The 17,194-nt window shown below is 48.2% G+C and overlaps 1 protein-coding gene across 2 annotated transcripts; it reads left to right on the top strand.

Annotated features, from left to right (window-relative positions):
- Positions 1-14,726: 14,726 nt before the first annotated feature.
- LOC112891392 (NDR1/HIN1-like protein 13) lies at positions 14,727-16,620 on the top strand. Of its 2 annotated transcripts, none has more exons than XM_025958238.1 (2): positions 14,727-14,972; positions 15,523-16,620. In XM_025958238.1, exon 2 carries the CDS (start codon positions 15,556-15,558, stop codon positions 16,462-16,464), a length of 909 nt encoding a protein of 302 aa, XP_025814023.1. In that variant the 5' UTR covers positions 14,727-14,972; positions 15,523-15,555; the 3' UTR covers positions 16,465-16,620. The 2 variants fall into 2 exon arrangements, with proteins under 2 accessions (XP_025814023.1, XP_025814022.1); XM_025958237.1 differs by lacking the exon at positions 14,727-14,972 and adding an exon at positions 14,985-15,211.
- The last annotated feature ends 574 nt before the right edge of the window (positions 16,621-17,194 follow it).

Here is a 17,194-nt window from a genome sequence, read left to right as displayed (position 1 = left end):
CTACCGTCCACCCCGGGTCGTTGCCAGGACGCCTCGCCCGCCGCAGGCCGTGGCTCGCCGGTGCTCCGCCGCGTCCCTGGGAGTGCTTTCGTCCACATACCCCTTCGTGATGGCGGCCTCGCTTGCGCCTACAGAAAGGCTTCGGCCCGCCCGGTGTCTCCCATCCTGGAGACCTGGTGTGGGGATGCAAGAACAACTCCTCCGGCGCTCTGTCCGCGCTCGCCGGAGCGTTGCGGCGTTCTCCACGCGACTTGCTCCTCTCTTCAGACTGTACCAGGTTCTTCCCCTGTGTTCCGTTTCATCCATAAAAACCTGCAGCAAAATCCATATCAACATTTCGAGCTACTTTTCAGTCTCCACAAAGGCCTTGATCATCCTACCAGGCTTTTCTGCAGAAGTTCAGGTTCATATTTTTCCGTGCTAGAATCGATCAGTACATTGTTTACTTCCAGCTATTCAGTACTCTAAATCAGTGCATGACAGCGTTGGCATAGCTACATAGATGCACTAGTTCGCTGACAGAGGTATTCGTTGCTCGTAAATGCCTGGATTTGGAGAGTGGCGTGGTGAATTGGTGGCATGCCTTGGTCATGCTCCTTTGCCAACAATTGGTTTTCTTTACCACACACTTCCAATTGCTCTGATTTCTGTGGTCAATCCATGATTCCACGGTAGATGTCGAGCGAGACGTACTATGTAAGGCACAAAGATGCTACCGAAATGGCGTCATCTTTCAGTGTTGCTTAATTTTGAGGAGGAATAGCAAATCTGCATTGACCAGGACAATGCACATATTCACTAAGCTTGCATATTCACCTATTTGGTCAGGACCTTATTTCAGTGTCCTTATCTGAACCTTAATACACTACACAACGACCGCAGTGTAGTTCCCAGGTCTACACCATTATGACCTTTGTTTCAAAAAAAAACTTCTTTAAATAGTGTCATAAAAACATAGCTTGCACAATCACGTACTTAATCAGGTTTTCTGCAACCAAAGGGTAGCATTGTGCAGTTTCCACAAGGCTGAAGTCACTTTACTCAGAAAAAAAACACCCACCCATCCTTTTGATACTAGCTTACAGATTAAATGAAGAAAATATTCAGAATTTCCAAGCTCACGTTGGTGCTTGAAGTAGTAACACACCAACGATACTGTCAAAAATTCAAAATTTTTAGTGAAGTTACTACCTTCTTCTATGCAGTCTTTTCTTGGTTATCAATCTACCAAGCTGATGTTTCTAACCTCCTCTGGCCTACCTTAAGTATGAAATACTACCATATATTGTGCAGAGGTCCAAGATCATACTCAAATTCTGCTCTTGTCCTTTGCTATTCAAACTTCCCTGTAGCAGAAATGTACATGGCATCTTACCTTTAGGAGATGGCCAGATGAAGGTATGCAAAATGAAATCAGACGGTCTATTTTTGCTTTATAAAGTGAGCAGGATACCATCCTCAATGGAAATGAGAAAAATCCAGTATTTTCTCATTGAATTTGATGTGTGCTCATATGTGCATATTTTACCCCATAAGGTGCTCTAGAGAGTTAATAATTGCCATATAGTATTAAAATTTTCATGTAGTTAATATACCAAAATGCCATTTTAACAAAAAATAATCTAAAATGAAGAACTGGCAAGGCCGCAAGGAAATTCTAAATGTGTGTTTTGTGAAGAAGAGTCAGTGCAACACATGTTCTCTTGGTGTGATATAGTTAGATATGTTATATGTGTGGAGTTTAATAGGATATGTGCTGGGTGCTAATTGCAAGCCAAAACCGATTGGACAATAGATTCAACATGTGATAGATAAGCATGCCGGCCATGATATGACCTCATATCTGATCATTCCTTGGTGTGGGTTGTTCTGACAACTACATCTGAAATGAACTGTCATTCCTGAGGTGGTGGGGGTTTCTGACACCAACATCTGAAATGAACAGTTAAGTTGCACGCTGATGTGAATTTTGCTCGATTGTAACAGTTTTTTTTAAACGAGCGGCGAGGTAATTGCGTCTTTGCATTGAGGAGCTGACTTGCAAATAAGGGATGTTGTAGCGCTCGATGTTCTGTTGTAATCCATCAGGAAGCTGGGTATCAGCGAATCAAAAGGACTATAAATGATGGGCAAAAACATTCAGTGAAACGTTCTGGCAAGGGTATGAACGGCACCAAGCCTTTAGCAGCGACAGTCGGCAGGCAGAAGCTCAATGCAATACTTCTGATGAAGAATATGCAGACAGATGCAACACTTCTCTTGAAGAATATGCACACAGAAGCTCAATGCAACACTTCATCTTTACATTCCAGAGGTGGTAGGTGGTTGCAAGTAAACAACACGTTCCTCGATTCCTTCCATCAATCTGAAGATTCAGGCACAAAGATTCATCATCCGTCTCATTGCAAACGACAACGATAAGCGTGGTTTGATTTAATTTGTACTTAAACTAGGAGTGTCTGATGCTGCAATGCAAATATGCAGTGCATAGCTAATCTCAACATTGAACTATGAACATGCAAAACAGACAGCCTTTGCTGCTGTCAGCCAGTCCTCTTTGGTCCATCGTCCACAGGGACCCATGCGTTGCAAACTTCGACCGGGAGGCAGGGGGCATCGGCGAAGACGGCGAGGTGGTTCAAGCCGGTGGCCGCGTGCATCTGCTGAAACCAGCCGGCCGGCCAATCTCCCTGCCTGCCTGCCCGGGCCTACGGATCGGGCGAGCTTGTCTTGAATGATGAAGCGGCGAGTTCTCCCGCGCCGTCGACCGATGGACACTCGCCACCGAGCCTGAGCACCGCCGCCGCGGCGTTTCGGCCTCCAGCAAGGCGCCACCCAGCCTGACAACAGACGAGGACGACAGAGTCGCTGCCTGTGCAATCACGCCCGATCTGGACCGCACGTGCCTGATCCCACGGCTGTCTGGGACCCAGGTGGTGGACGGTATTTGAAATACCGTCCACCCCCGGTCGGGATTTCGCCTACCGTCCACCTCTGGCAGTCGCCGCGACGCCGCCTCCGCCGCACGCCGTGGCTCGCCGGAGCGCCGCCGCGTCCGAGGAGTCGGTATACCTCCTTCCCTTCCTCCATGCGGCCTCTCCCCGCGGCGCCACCCGCTTGCGCCGGCCATAGCCACGGCGAGCAAGGAAGCAGCAGCAAACAAACAGTCTGTCTGGCAGCTCCTGCTGGCACTCCAGATGCAGCCAGAGAGGCAAATGCGTGAATCTTGCTCAGGAGTAGGCACCATCCGAGGCTACGCCGGAGAACCGTCAGAGAGCGAGCGAACAAGAGGGAAGTAAGGCCGGGCCGCCGGGGGCGCCGCCACGCCGGTCTGTCGGTCTGGACGGCGACCTCCTGCGTCCTGTCGCGCGGCGCGTCCAGCCAAAGGGAGCACGGGCGCGTCCAGCTTCGACGAGCTGTGTTTCATACGCTGATGCGACATGCGCCACTCGCCGCCGCCTGACTCCATGCGCGGATGCTCCTGTACCCGGCCGGCGTTGGCTGTCGATGGGCGCAGCCCGCCTCCTCGGAATTGCAGACGGCCACCAGCCTACCTCACCATCTAGGTCATGTACAACCCTGATACCTCTGGTCAGTTTTCAAGACACAACAGACACCTAAAACTTTTAGACACCTGAAAGACACTTAAGTGCAACCAAGATCTTTAAAACTATCTCTTAATAAATACATCAAGTTTCGATGAAGTTAACGTGGTTGGATCCTTTGTGCATGATGAGAGGACGTAGTAGTCATGCGAGGAGAGAATTTGGATACGCCTGTTGTACGGGATCCCGGAGAACGGCCAAAAAGGTACAGCCTAAGACGCTGGCGTCTCTTCTTTCTCGAGCGCGGAGCCAGAGCCCGTCTCTCCGTCAAGATCTCGGTTGATAAAAAATCCTTAGAGATAGCTGTAAAGACAGCTGCCTGCAGAGACGGTTTGTACAGCCCCTAACGGCCAGTCGGCCGCATTTCTAAGGGGGATTCGCGGGCGGTAGTGGGACGGGGCTTTGCGGCTCCGACGGTGTGGACGGCGGCGGCCAGGAGCGGACGCCAACTACATAACAGTCACTAGAAAAAGGCAGCCAAAGGAGCGCAGCACCCTCACTCAGCTTTTGGTCGATTCCAGGGACTTTACAAGGTAGTTGACTGATTGATTGATGCATACCTAAAGTGATGTTGCTTCCGTACACACTATTGGGCTGTTTGGATGATATTTAGACGTCAACAAGAGAGATTAAATATGATCTACCTGTAAAACTAATTACATAAATAGAGATTAATTCACAAGATGAATCTATTAAGGGTGCGTTTGGTTCAGCTGTGAGCTATGAAAAGGCTGCTGTCAGATGTCTGCTGTGAGATGCTTGCTGTGAAAAAGCTGAAAGTCGTTTGGTTCAAACTGCTGTGAGTTGTCAATTGTGAAAAAGTTATATATTATCTTTATGCAAATTGACAGTATACAATATTTCTTTGTGATGATCAAATTCTTTTTCCTTTAAATCTTTATTTATATATATATGAAAATACTTGGAGTTAATTTTTTTGTATTCTTTTTATTTTTATTTTCCTATATATGAAAATCTTTATTTTCTTATATATAAAAAAATTGAAAGGGTATATACGTGACCAATAGTAGGTGTGTAGTTTTCACAGATTCGAAAAAGCTGCAAAAGCAGGGTACAACCTGCTTTCAAATTTGTACTGCAGAAAAATAGCTTTTTCAAAACAGCTACAGAAAAGCTGAACCCCTTTGGTGCAGTTTCTACTTTCTGAAAGCAGAAGCAGGTTTAGAAAGCTGAACCAAACGCAGCTTAAGCCTAATTAATCCATCATTACCGCATATTTATTGTAGTATATTATTATCAAATCATGAGCTAATTAGTCTAATGAATTCGTCTCGTGAATTAGCGTCCATTTATGCAATGTATTTTACAGATAATCTATATTTAATAGATCTAATTGGTGTCCAAACATTCTATGGACGGAACTAAGATTCAGTAACAAACCAAGCAGCGTCTATGTTTTGTTGGTTTCGGTTCCATAATTCCATCAGAATATTTGTCTACTATACTGCGTAAGTACCTTCTTATCCCCGAAGAAAAAGGAGGCCAACCGGGGCATCGATCTACTGTTACCGTTTTTTATCGAATAGTTGCATGCCGCGTGCCCTGCCTGCTGCCAGCCTGGCCCCAATTTTCGTGCACGTGAGGCTTGCTCCAACCGAGTAGCCAAAAAAACTGAGACCCATTTTGCTGTATAGGTCTCGTGGCCAGGAGATGGGCGATGGGCACCTAGGTAGGCAAAAATCCGAGCAGGTAAAAAGCGTAGTGGGCGAGGGTAGTTGGTTGTACAGTGACCCGTGCGGGAGAGGGATGATCCATTTCTGCGTCTCCAGTACCCCTCGGCCTAAAATGCTATCCTGTTTACCTGCTACAGTGCACTTCCAGCACCTTTTTTGATTTGGGTACCCTGCTGCCTACTTGGTTGGAGTAAGCCTGAGTGACCTCGGTGTCCCGCGAAGAAATTGAACACGTCGGCCACCGTGTGTGCATCCATCGGTGAGATTGGAAATTCAGATCCCGGCTCTGCTTCCTCGACACGTGGCTACGGTCATCCTTGCCTCGCAAACAAATTTACTCCCGTCAATATTTATCTTAAATCTGGTGCTGGTCGGTAACTTTTTATTTAGCGTTTAGACGGTTTAAACGGTATTTAAATAAAATTAAACAGGTTCAATTATTTTATATCATATCATCAAATATGCATGTTCATGATTGCAAAAATAAGTATTTTAACAAATATATATATTTATGTACTTATAAAATTAAGTATATATATTTATGCATGTATAAAATCAAGTATAAATATTTATTCATGTAAATAAATATGTACACATATAAGATGCAAGTGGATTTGTATTTATTTAACTAAACAGTATGTCAAACGGCCGCGTAGCCCACCTAATAACGTTTAATTATGTTATGTTACCCGTTTAGGCTATTTACGATCAATCATTTAATAACCAATACACTGTTTATAGCTTAAATAATACAATTTACCTCTATTTATTGTTTAGCACGGTTCACTTACACAACAGTTTAGCCTACTTACATGTCGTGTAAACGTTACACAATGGTTAGCTGTACCAGTTTAATCAACCATTTATCCTGTTTAATGATCGTGTAACCCGTTTAAATGGCCGTCCGAATAAATAGCTACTACCTCCGTCCTAAGTTACAATCCATTTTAACTTTTCTAAATATATATATCTTGTTATGCATCTAAATGTATACTGTATATAGATATATAGCAAAAACTGCGTATCTAACAAAAGCTAAAACGAATTATAATTTGCAACATAGAGAGTAAACGACCGTTTAGACGAACATTGAGTCTGACTCTTCTTCCTCTTGCACGATCACCAGTCTCCAAGCCTACCGTCTCACTCAACTTCGCGGGCATCTGTCTTCGTATTATGCCGAACTTGACCATGACAGATCTCGAAGAAGGCAAGGCAGCGCCCGCACCCTGCACCTCGCGTTGTAGGTAGGTGCATGATGAAGTGTCCACATGATTGCAACGACCTGCAGAGGCTGGAGAAATCCAAATTCAAGGGTGTCATTAGAGTCACCCCTGTTTGGATGTATTTCATATCAATACTACTTATACAACTTTAAAAATTCTATAGCAATATGAAAATAGCGTATTTCCCTTTCTATTCTCAATTTCTTCGAGACGTCAAGCTAAGCCAACATGTGTAACAGGGAAACGGACCAACTCACTCGGTGATTTGGTACGTGCGGCCCAACCCAAATAGAATGAAACGATGTAAAAGCGTATAACTACTACTGTCATGTCTATACTTCGTTTAAAAAAACATATATAGTCTGTATGGGCGTAGCGCGCCGTTCATCCTAATTCTTCTTATACCTCATGGGCAGTACTTAACGCCCGCCGTTCATCCTAGTTCTTATACCTCATGGGCAGTACTGCTCAGAAGAACCCTGTTGGAACTTTACAGAGCGTCAGTATGTCTCAAGGAAACCTACAGAACTAAGCTTTTTTTTGGTTTATCTCCTGTGTGACATGAGTACTATTAAACTACCAATATCTTACAGATAAAAGCGATCTTTTGTTGCCTGGGCGGCTGGGCATTATCTTGAGCCTTGACAGAATAAACTGGTTTTTGTTTTCTCTGGATCGGCTACTGCGCTAATTAGACTAGGAAAACCTCTTTTGCGATAGCTTAATCGGGTAAAGCAGAGAGAGATATTGAGAGAGACAGAGAGAGGATCACGGCAATACCTTCGTGCCCTTGGGCAGAAGCGGATGCCGACGTGCCCGCCATGGTGGTGTAGCACGGGGTGCTCGAAGCAGTCCGGCCGTAGGCGTTCGCGCTTGCGGTGGTCGAGGTCGAGGTCGAGGACGCGTGCACGGGTTCGGGTCGAGGCAGAGGGTGTCGAGGGTGCCGGCGGTGATGCTTCCCGTCGCTGCTGCGCCTCTCCTCTAGATCGGCTAGGGTTAGGGTTGTATCGGTGGGGTGGCTGCGGCGCCGGTGATTCTCGTGCCGTGTGCCGCTGGCCCCCACCTCCTTTTATATGGCGCAGTGCGACGGGGGCCCACCAGCTAGATCGTGCTGGTACGCCCCCGATCAGGGCGCGTGAGGGCAAGGCCCTCTCGGATCCGTTGGGACTCCGAGGGGGTTTTGGAGATCAACCTAACAGTCTCCCCCTTGATCTCACTCTGTGTTTTTCTTTCCTTTACTTTTCTCGCTTCTTCATGGATTTGTACATAGAGCATGCTTTATCGTCACGGTCAATCGCCGATAGATTCAACAGCTACAATATACTTCTCTATTCAGAAAGCGATTCTTTAACCTTTTGGGCCCTTGTAGTCCGAAAATCACAGGCTATCCCTTAGCGCCATGCCGGCTACGTGTTCCTGGAACACGTTGGGTGGTAGGCCTTTCGTTAGCGGATCCGCAAGCATTTTCACTGTGCTTATATGCTCAAGATTTATAACCTGATCTTGGACTTTATCTTTCACAACATAGTACTTTATATCTATGTGTTTGGCAGCACCACTTGTCTTGTTGTTGTGAGCATACATTACTGCGGGCTCGTTATCGCAGTACAACTGTAATGGTTTAGATATATCATCAACCATTCTCAGACTGGGTACGAACTTCTTTAGCCAGTTCACCTGCCCTGGAGCCTCATAACACGCAACAAACTCGGCATACATTGTGGACGATGTAGTGACGGTTTGTTTGCAACTTTTCCACGATATTGCTCCCCCGAATAGGGTGAACACATATCCTGATGTGGACTTTCTGTCATCTCCTGCATAATCGGAGTCTGAGTATCCTACAATACGCAGAGATTCTGTTTTCCTGTACATTAACATGAGGCATTTGGTTCCTTGCAAATAGCGCAGAACTTTTTTTACCAATTTCCAGTGTTCTGATCCTGGATTACTCTGGAATCTGCCAAGCAACCTGGTAACGTAAGCTATGTCAGGGCGTGTGCACACTTGTGCATACTGTAAGCTTCCCACAGCAGAAGCATATGATACCATTTTCATTTGATCGATCTCATATTGAGTCTTGGGGCATTGAAATTCCCCATATCTGTCACCCTTAACTATAGGTGCAGGTGAGGCACTGCATTTGTGCATATTGAATTTCTTCAGGACCTTTTCTATATATGTCTTTTGAGACAGTCCTAATACCCCTTTTAATCTGTCTCGATGAATCTCGATTCCTAGAACGAATCTTGCTTCACCGAGGTCTTTCATCTCGAAATGCGAGGATAAAAACTTTTTCGTTTCCAGTAGCAGACTGACATCACTACTTGCCAGTAGAATATCGTCCACATACAGGATTAGGAAGACGTACTTCCCATTCTTGAACTTTGCGTAAATGCAATTGTCCTCAACATTTTCTTTAAATCCGAATTCTTTTATTATCTTATCGAACTTCAAGTACCACTGTCTTGAAGCTTGTTTTAGCCCATAAATCGATTTCCTCAGACGGCATCCTAATTTTTCTTTGCCTTCCACGACAAAACCTTTCGACTGTGCCATGTAGACGGTTTCATCTAAGTCCCCGTTAAGGAATGCTGTCTTCACATCCATCTGATGTAATTTTAGATCGTAATGAGATACAAGAGCCATTATGATTCTGAAAGAATCTTTACAAGAGACTGGGGAAAACGTCTCGTTGTAATCAATTCCTTCTCTTTGTGTGTATCCTTTAGCCACGAGTCGTGCTTTAAACTTATCTATATTCCCTTGGGAGTCATATTTGGTTTTGTAGACCCATTTGCAGCCTACTGTTTTGGCTCCTTTAGGAATCTCCTCTAGGTCCCACACTTTGTTGGTATAAATCGATTTTATTTCGTCTTCCATAGCGTCAAGCCATTTCGACGAATGTTCACTTCTCATGGCTTCTTCAAATGAAGTGGGATCATCCTCCATTTGAATTTCTTCGCTATTATAGACTTCATAGTCATTAGAAATAGCGCGCTTTCTTATTCTTTGAGGTCTCCCGTGAGCCTGAGCCTGCGGTGCCTCATCTATTTGGAGCTGCTCGTGCTCCTCTTCTTGCGCGGCAACTAGCTCATCAGGAGCCTGATGAATGGGTTCCTCTTCCTCATTCATCGTTACCACAGAAGGAGTTATTGCAGGTGTCGGCATCGCAGTGACTTGCACTGGCGGTGCAGGCACAACGGGCAGCGGGAAAAAAGATTCCTGAATCACGGGATTGGGTGTATACACCCTCTTCTCCTCAAGATCAATTTTCTTTGCTGTGCCGCTCCCCCGGATCATTTGATCCTCAAGAAAAACTGCATGCCTCGTTTCTACAAATTTCGTCGATCTGTCTGGGCAGTAGAAACGAAAACCTTTTGACCTTTCTGGATAGCCAATAAAATGGCAAGATACCGTTCTTGAATCTAGTTTTGCAATGGTCGGGTTAAATACTTTTGCCTCAGCAGGACTCCCCCACACCCGCAGGTGATTCAGTGAGGGCACTCTTCCTGTCCACATTTCGTACGGCGTTTTCGGCACCGATTTACTTGGAACTCTGTTGAGAATGTGAATGGCGGTTTTTAGTGCCTCCATCCATAAACTCACTGGCAACGTAGAGTAACTGATCATGCTTCGCACCATGTCCATTAGGGTGCGATTGCGTCTTTCAGCCACTCCGTTCTGCTGAGGCTCGCCCGGCATCGAGTACTGGGCTACTATGCCTTGTTCCATCAGAAACTTTGCAAAAGGTCCTGGAACTTGGCCATATTGGGTATGTCGACCGTAGTATTCCCCTCCACGATCGGATCTTACGATTTTAATCTTTAAATCGTGTTGATTTTCTACTTCGGCCTTGAATATTTTAAACTTATCCAAAGCCTCCGATCTTTCTTTAATTGGATAAATGTATCCATAACGGGAATAATCGTCTGTGAATGTTATGAACGAGTCATAACCATCCACACTCTTTACATTAAACGGACCACAGATATCTGTGTGAATTATTTCTAATACACCTGTGCTCCTCTTAGCATTTTTCTTTATTTTCTTTACGAATTTTCCTTTTATGCATTCAATGCATTGCTCTAAGTCAGAGAACTCTAATGGAGGAAGAATTTCATTTTTAATTAATCTTTCTATTCTCCCCCTCGAAATATGGCCTAAACGACAGTGCCATAATTTCGACGACGTATCGTGAGTTCTCTTACGTTTTCTATTTGCGAGTGTAGACGAGGATACATTCGCACTATTATCGCATACGGAATTAACACTTTCGCGTAACGATATCAAATAGAGATCATTCTTTCTGAATGCAGTGGAAATTACTGTATCATTATCATTACATTCGATCAAGCATTTCCCATCTCCAAATAGACAAGAATAACCATCTGTATCCAGGCGAGACACACTAATTAAGTTTCTGTGTAAAGAAGGAACAAATAAAATATCTCTAAGTACAGTAATGAAGCCAGTGTCGAGTTCCAAATGAACGTCTCCTACTGCTTCAACGTCTGCCTGATCTCCATTTGCCACTCTAACTTGCTTTTCGCTTCTTTGAGTGGTTCTCGTCGAATGGAATCCCTGTAAAGAATTTGCAACATGAACAGTTGCTCCTGAATCAATCCACCAAGTAGATTTTGAATATTCTATATACAAGGATTCATTTACAAATGAAATAACGTTCTCACCTCTTTTCTCCATGATCATCTTTAAATATTTGTGACAGTCTTTCTTGTAGTGACCCCTCTCTTTGCAGTAGAGACACTGATCCTTGTCTACTAGAGCCTGTCCCTGCTGCGGTCTGTGTTGTTGAGAGCTTTTACCTTTAGAGGAGGACGAAAAATTACCCTTGAAGTTGGTATTTTTCTTCTTGTTTACATAGTTTAAAGATCCGCCAGTGGTGGATCTTATCCTTTCCTCCTCCTGAACACACATCGCAATGGTCTTTTCAATGTCCCAAGTATGTGGTTGGGTGTTGTAATTGACAACAAACGTGTCAAACTCTTTTGGTAACGAAGCAAAAACCAGATGGACAATGTGATCCTCCTTAAACGCAAGGTCCAATGACTTTAGCTTGTTATTCTGGTTGACCATGCGATGGATATGTTCCCTTATGCCACCGCCATTGTATCTTTTTGAAACCAGTTGTTTGATCAACTGGGTTGCATAAGTCTTTGAAGAACCAGTGTACTGGTTCTTTAATTTTTCAAGATACTCTATGACGGTGGCACAATCTGGGATTGAGCCCATAATTGCAGGCTCAATCGTATTCTTTACCACTGCCAAACATTTCTTGTTGGCAGGGAGCCATTTTGCATACAGCCTCTCATAATCTGCCTTTGCTTTCTTGTAAGCAAGCTCTGTTTGCTTCCAAGAAGCATCTGTGTCTGTGTCCTCCCTTTCAGGAAGCACAGGCTCTGTAGGAGTCGGTGTAGCTAGGACCCAATCCAATTCACCCATGATGAAATAGAGATCCAGCTTTCTGTACCATTCATTGTAATTATCTCCCTTTAATATTGGAATATCGTTGATGGAAAACATCATTGATACTCCTCCTGAAAAACATCCATGAGTGGTGAAAACATTAAATCAAAATCAAATAAAATTCATTGCATATGTATAAATACGACGTTGGTCATAAATTAAAATATGCAATAACCTTGTGTATTAAAACTAAAACACCGTTGGGCAGAATTAGAATTAATACATAAAAGTTATCTATTAAAATTAAGGCATAATCTCTTTTTTAATTAAATCTAGAATACCGTTGGGCATAAATAGAAATAATACATGAAAAATATCTATAAAGGATAATGCAGAAAAATTGTAATATTATCGCTTGTTAACGTTGGTCAAAAGATAATAATATTACAACTCAGAAAAATTATCTATTTGCCTTGAAAAGTTTAAATTATCCCGTTGGTTCAAATTTGAAATTACAAGGCAAGTAATCAAGGGCATAGGAATATATTTAATCTTTGCAGCGGAAAACTGTAATTCTATCAAAATATATCTAAATTTATCTTTTATAAACAGTGCATCAAAGTTCATTCAACTTTGAATTTGAAATTCATCAAATTCAATCAAATTCTATTGGAAAAATACTTCTGGAAATTGAAAATGATGCACTATTCATTCTATTGCAAAACGGCCCGGCCGGCCCACTCAATCCGCGAGGCCCAACACAAAAAAACTGGCTTACTCGCGCGCGCGCGCACGCGCGCGGCCTGCTAAGGGCCCGGCCCGCGTCCCCCGCGCACCCCCCCCACGGGCGCTCGCGCTCGGGCCAAGGCAACCTGGGCCCGGGCCGCGCATTCCCCTCCCCGCCTGGGCCAAAAGAGGCCCGGTCACGCGCGGGACGACCGGAGCAGCACGATCAAGATCGACGGCTACGCGTCGATTTCGGGGAAACAAAAACCCCTTCGCCGTTCAACCCGAAAACCCTAGCTCCATTTCTTCTCCCCCCGTTCGCCAGCGCCTTCTTCTTCCTCAGCCCGAGCGAGCGAGCGAGTGGCGGCCGGCGACGGCCGAGCGGGCGGCGCCACGGCGAGCCCCCTCGCCGGCGCGCGTCCACCGCAAGGTGGGCGCGTCGCCGTCGAGTGGTTTCTCCGTGGTGCCCTGATCTGGCACGCGCGAGCGGCATAGCAGTGGCCCGCGCGGCCTCTGTCCGCACGAGGGCGAAGCGCTCGCGGGATCCGGTCGGTGTGCCGGCGTCCCAAGCACACCGACAGCGGACGGCGCAAGAGGTAAGTCCCCTTTCCCGCCGTCCCAATTCCTCTTTTGCTAGGGTTAGGGTTAGGGTTCGGTTCTCGCGGGATTTTACCTTGGATTCTCTCTGGGGATCTTTTCTGGGGATTTCTTTTGGTGTTTTCTCCTAGATCTAATCAACGCTAGTAGATAGCGACTGATACCATTGTTTTCTCTGGATCAGCTACTGCGCTAATTAGACTAGGAAAACCTCTTTTGCGATAGCTTAATCGGGTAAAGCAGAGAGAGATATTGAGAGAGACAGAGAGAGGATCACGGCAATACCTTCGTGCCCTTGGGCAGAAGCGGATGCCGACGTGCCTGCCATGGTGGTGTAGCACGGGGTGCTCGAAGCAGTCCGGCCGTAGGCGTTCGCGCTTGCGGTGGTCGAGGTCGAGGTCGAGGACGCGTGCACGGGTTCGGGTCGAGGCAGAGGGTGTCGAGGGTGCCGGCGGTGATGCTTCCCGTCGCTGCTGCGCCTCTCCTCTAGATCGGCTAGGGTTAGGGTTGTATCGGTGGGGTGGCTGCGGCGCCGGTGATTCTCGTGCCGTGTGCCGCTGGCCCCCACCTTCTTTTACATGGCGCAGTGCGACGGGGGCCCACCAGCTAGATCGTGCTGGTACGCCCCCGATCAGGGCGCGTGAGGGCAAGGCCCTCTCGGATCCGTTGGGACTCCGAGGGGGTTTTGGAGATCAACCTAACAGTTTTATCTCTGGATTGGCGGTGTGAACTAGCATAACCCCGAGACGTGCTCGGGCGAAGGCTTCCGCCGGCTGCTGGCCGCGCGAGCGTGGGGCGCATTACTGGGGGCCTTGGCCTGCTGGAAGCGAGCATTCCTGTGGCAGCCCTGACCTGAATCCTCGCAGGAGTATTTGACTACAACCATAAACCATTCCCCGATGTTTGACTAACTTAAGCTGTTAACTGGAGCACAGACGATGCCAGCCCACCACCTGGTTACGTGTAGCAGCTTCGTCCCCGATCCCCAACCTGCGTGGTCCACTGTCAGGCGCGTTCTGGGCTGTGCGGCTGCTGGCCGGCCGCCGCCGCCGCCCGAAATGGTTGCCAACGAGCAGGCTACAGCTTGCAACGACGTACTAGGTAGTAGCAGTCATGCTACTGAACAACTCTACCTTGGACGAACCTTCACTTCACCGTGGAGGGGTTCAGTTACTGTCCGTCCGGCTTGCTGGAACCGCGTCACCATGAAACGGATAGGCCTGCCATGGCCCCACGGTCCGCCGTGCAGAGGATTAGGGATTCACGGGTTACGAGCGGGGGGCTCGACGCGACGGCGACGCTCGTGAGATGTGAACGCGCTCTGCCATGGCCCACGGTTCGCTTGCGTGCGCCCAGGCCAGCGCGCCGCGACACGGTTTCAACCCATCTTTACCCGGACGCGGCACCCGATGGCGTGGCTGCGTCGCCTGGGCGGCTGGGCCCCCGCGCCCGCGCCGCCACCGTATAAAACCCCCTCCGCCACGGGGCCTTGCCGCCTCTCCCGTCTCCCTCCCCGTCTGCGCCCGCTCAGCTCAGCTCCAGCTATCCCAGCTCCGCTCCTCTACCTCCTCGCACGTCCGCGGCTGCTCCGGTTGACGCCGGCCGCGTCACGAGCGCTGCGCGTGTCCCCACCGCGAAGACACTGGACAACTCGAAGAAGAAGCATCGCCGACGACGATCGCTAGCAGCCAGGCAAGGTGCGTCCCGATCGCTCTCGATCTTTTGTTCGTTTGCGCGTGACGAGCGCGGTTTTCTAGACCTCTCGGGCCAGATTTTGTCCAGGGCAAGAACTGGGTCAATGTTGTCCTACGTGCTTTGGTAGTGATCGAAATGCTGGATTTTTTTCCCTTCCTGATCGAGGGTTATGTCAGTTTTTTCCCCTACCTGCTGGCGGTTCTCTTCCGATGTGAAAAGATCGTCCAAGGGCGAAATGGGAGTAGGCCGTTGCTCATTTCGCAGAGTTTATCCGGGCTTCTGCTCTCGATTTCCTTTTTTTCTTGAGTGTGAACTAATACATTTCCTTTTTCCAAAATAAGGAGTGATTTCGTTTTTGGCTATTTGGGGCACTAATTTTGTTTGGAAGCAGCCAAAGCAAGGCATCCTCAGTTCTCTCAAAAAACACGGCATGCTTCAATTCTGTTTTCAAAAATCCGATCCGCACCCAGGATAATTAAGTATTTATTGTAGGAGCATAGGATTCACACCATTCAGTACTCAATACTCAATCCTGCGCGCCGGTGCATGCAGATTGATTCGGACGAGCGCCTCGAGGAGCAGCCCATGATGCACGGGAATGGGCACGGCCGCGTCCACCCGGCCGCGTCCAGCTCCGACTTCTCCGGCGAGATGAACCAGTCCGTCTCCGCGCCGTCCTCCGATCCATCCTCCAGCCCGCTCTACAGCTTCCACTTCGAGAAGCCCGTCCCGCAGCAGCAGCCGGAGCAGCCGCCGCCGCCGGCGGCGGCGCAGCCCAGCACGTACGTGGTGCAGGTGCCCAAGGACAAGGTCTTCCGCGTCCCGCCGCCCGAGAACGCGCGCCTCTTCGAGCACTACACCCGCCGCGCCAAGCGCCGCAGCCGCTGCTCCTGCGTCCGCGTCTGCACGTGCCTGCTCGCCGCGATCCTCGCGCTCGCCGTCCTCCTCGCCGCGGCCGCCGGCGTCATGTACCTGGTCGTCAGGCCCAGGCGGCCGTCCTACGCAGTCCAGGCGCTCGCCGTGTCCGGCCTCGCCGGCGTCGGCAACGCCTCCGCGGCGCCGGCCGCGTTCTCGCCGGGGTTCGACGCGACCGTGCGCGCCGACAACCCCAACGGCAAGATCGGCGTGCACTACGAGGGCGGCAGGAGCCACGTCTCCGTGTCGTACGACGGCGTGCCCCTGGCCGACGGCGCGTGGCCGGCGCTCTACCAGGGGCCCCGGAACGTGACGGTGTTCGTGGCGAAGGCGAAGGGGTCCGGGATACGGTTCTCGCAGGGCGTGCGCGGGCAGATGGCCGCGGCGGAGCGGCTCCGGTCGGTCCCGTTCGACGTGGACGTCGAGGTGCCCGTGCGGCTGCAGCTCGGCGGGGTCAGGACGTGGGCCGTGCCGGCGCGGGCGCGCTGCACCGTGGCGGTCGACAGGCTCGCCGCCGACGCCAAGGTGGTGTCCAGCTCGTGCGACGTCAAGGTGCGCTTCCTGTCCTGGAGGAACTGAACTGAGCAAGTAACAAGTGGCTTTGTCATCTGTGCATTAGAAGAGCAGCATTTCTGGCCTGTCCCGGGATACATTTTGCTCCTGTTTGTAAAGTTGGTTTGCTCGAGTAATATGGATCATAATATCAATATCGTGCATCCTGCGATATTGTGTGTTTGAGCTGTTGTTGATTTGCTCCTCTGTTCAAGACGTGTGTTACTACTACCTGAACAATGCTGCTAAAAACATGATATCACATGATAACACTTGGAACCATGAATGAGGTCACGCAGGTCCCATGACAAACCTGAACATTCCGTGATCAGTATTCAGTTACTCTGATGTAACATCACGGATTCACGGTGACGTTGTCGCTGACAAACTCGAACATTGTCCGCTACTGAACTTGGCCCCAAAGAAGTGTCGCTGACAACAGCATATTCAGTGTAGAGGCACATCCTACGTTCGGGAAAATCGGAGTTCCCAAAGAAGACGGACTTCAGAGCTGAGCCTGGCAAAACGATCGAACAGACCTGCTAGGTACAAAAGCTGAAACACCGAAACATTTCGATCATTTCAAAGCCGCATCTCCACACAACAGTGCGGTACAGTGGCTTGTGCCAAGCCATATCAATTCTTTAGCGACACAGCATAAGGAATGGTCTAGAGCTTGTTTTTGTCTTCAAGCAGAAGACTGCAAGCTGATCAAGTTAATTCTTCTCGTAATACCCGGGCAATAGATGATAGTGTC

This window comes from Panicum hallii, chromosome 5 (genome assembly GCF_002211085.1).
Source record: "Panicum hallii strain FIL2 chromosome 5, PHallii_v3.1, whole genome shotgun sequence".
Classification (NCBI taxonomy): Eukaryota; Viridiplantae; Streptophyta; class Magnoliopsida; order Poales; family Poaceae; genus Panicum; species Panicum hallii.
Note: the sequence above shows the minus strand (reverse complement) of the source record. Positions and strands in the feature narration are given on the sequence as shown.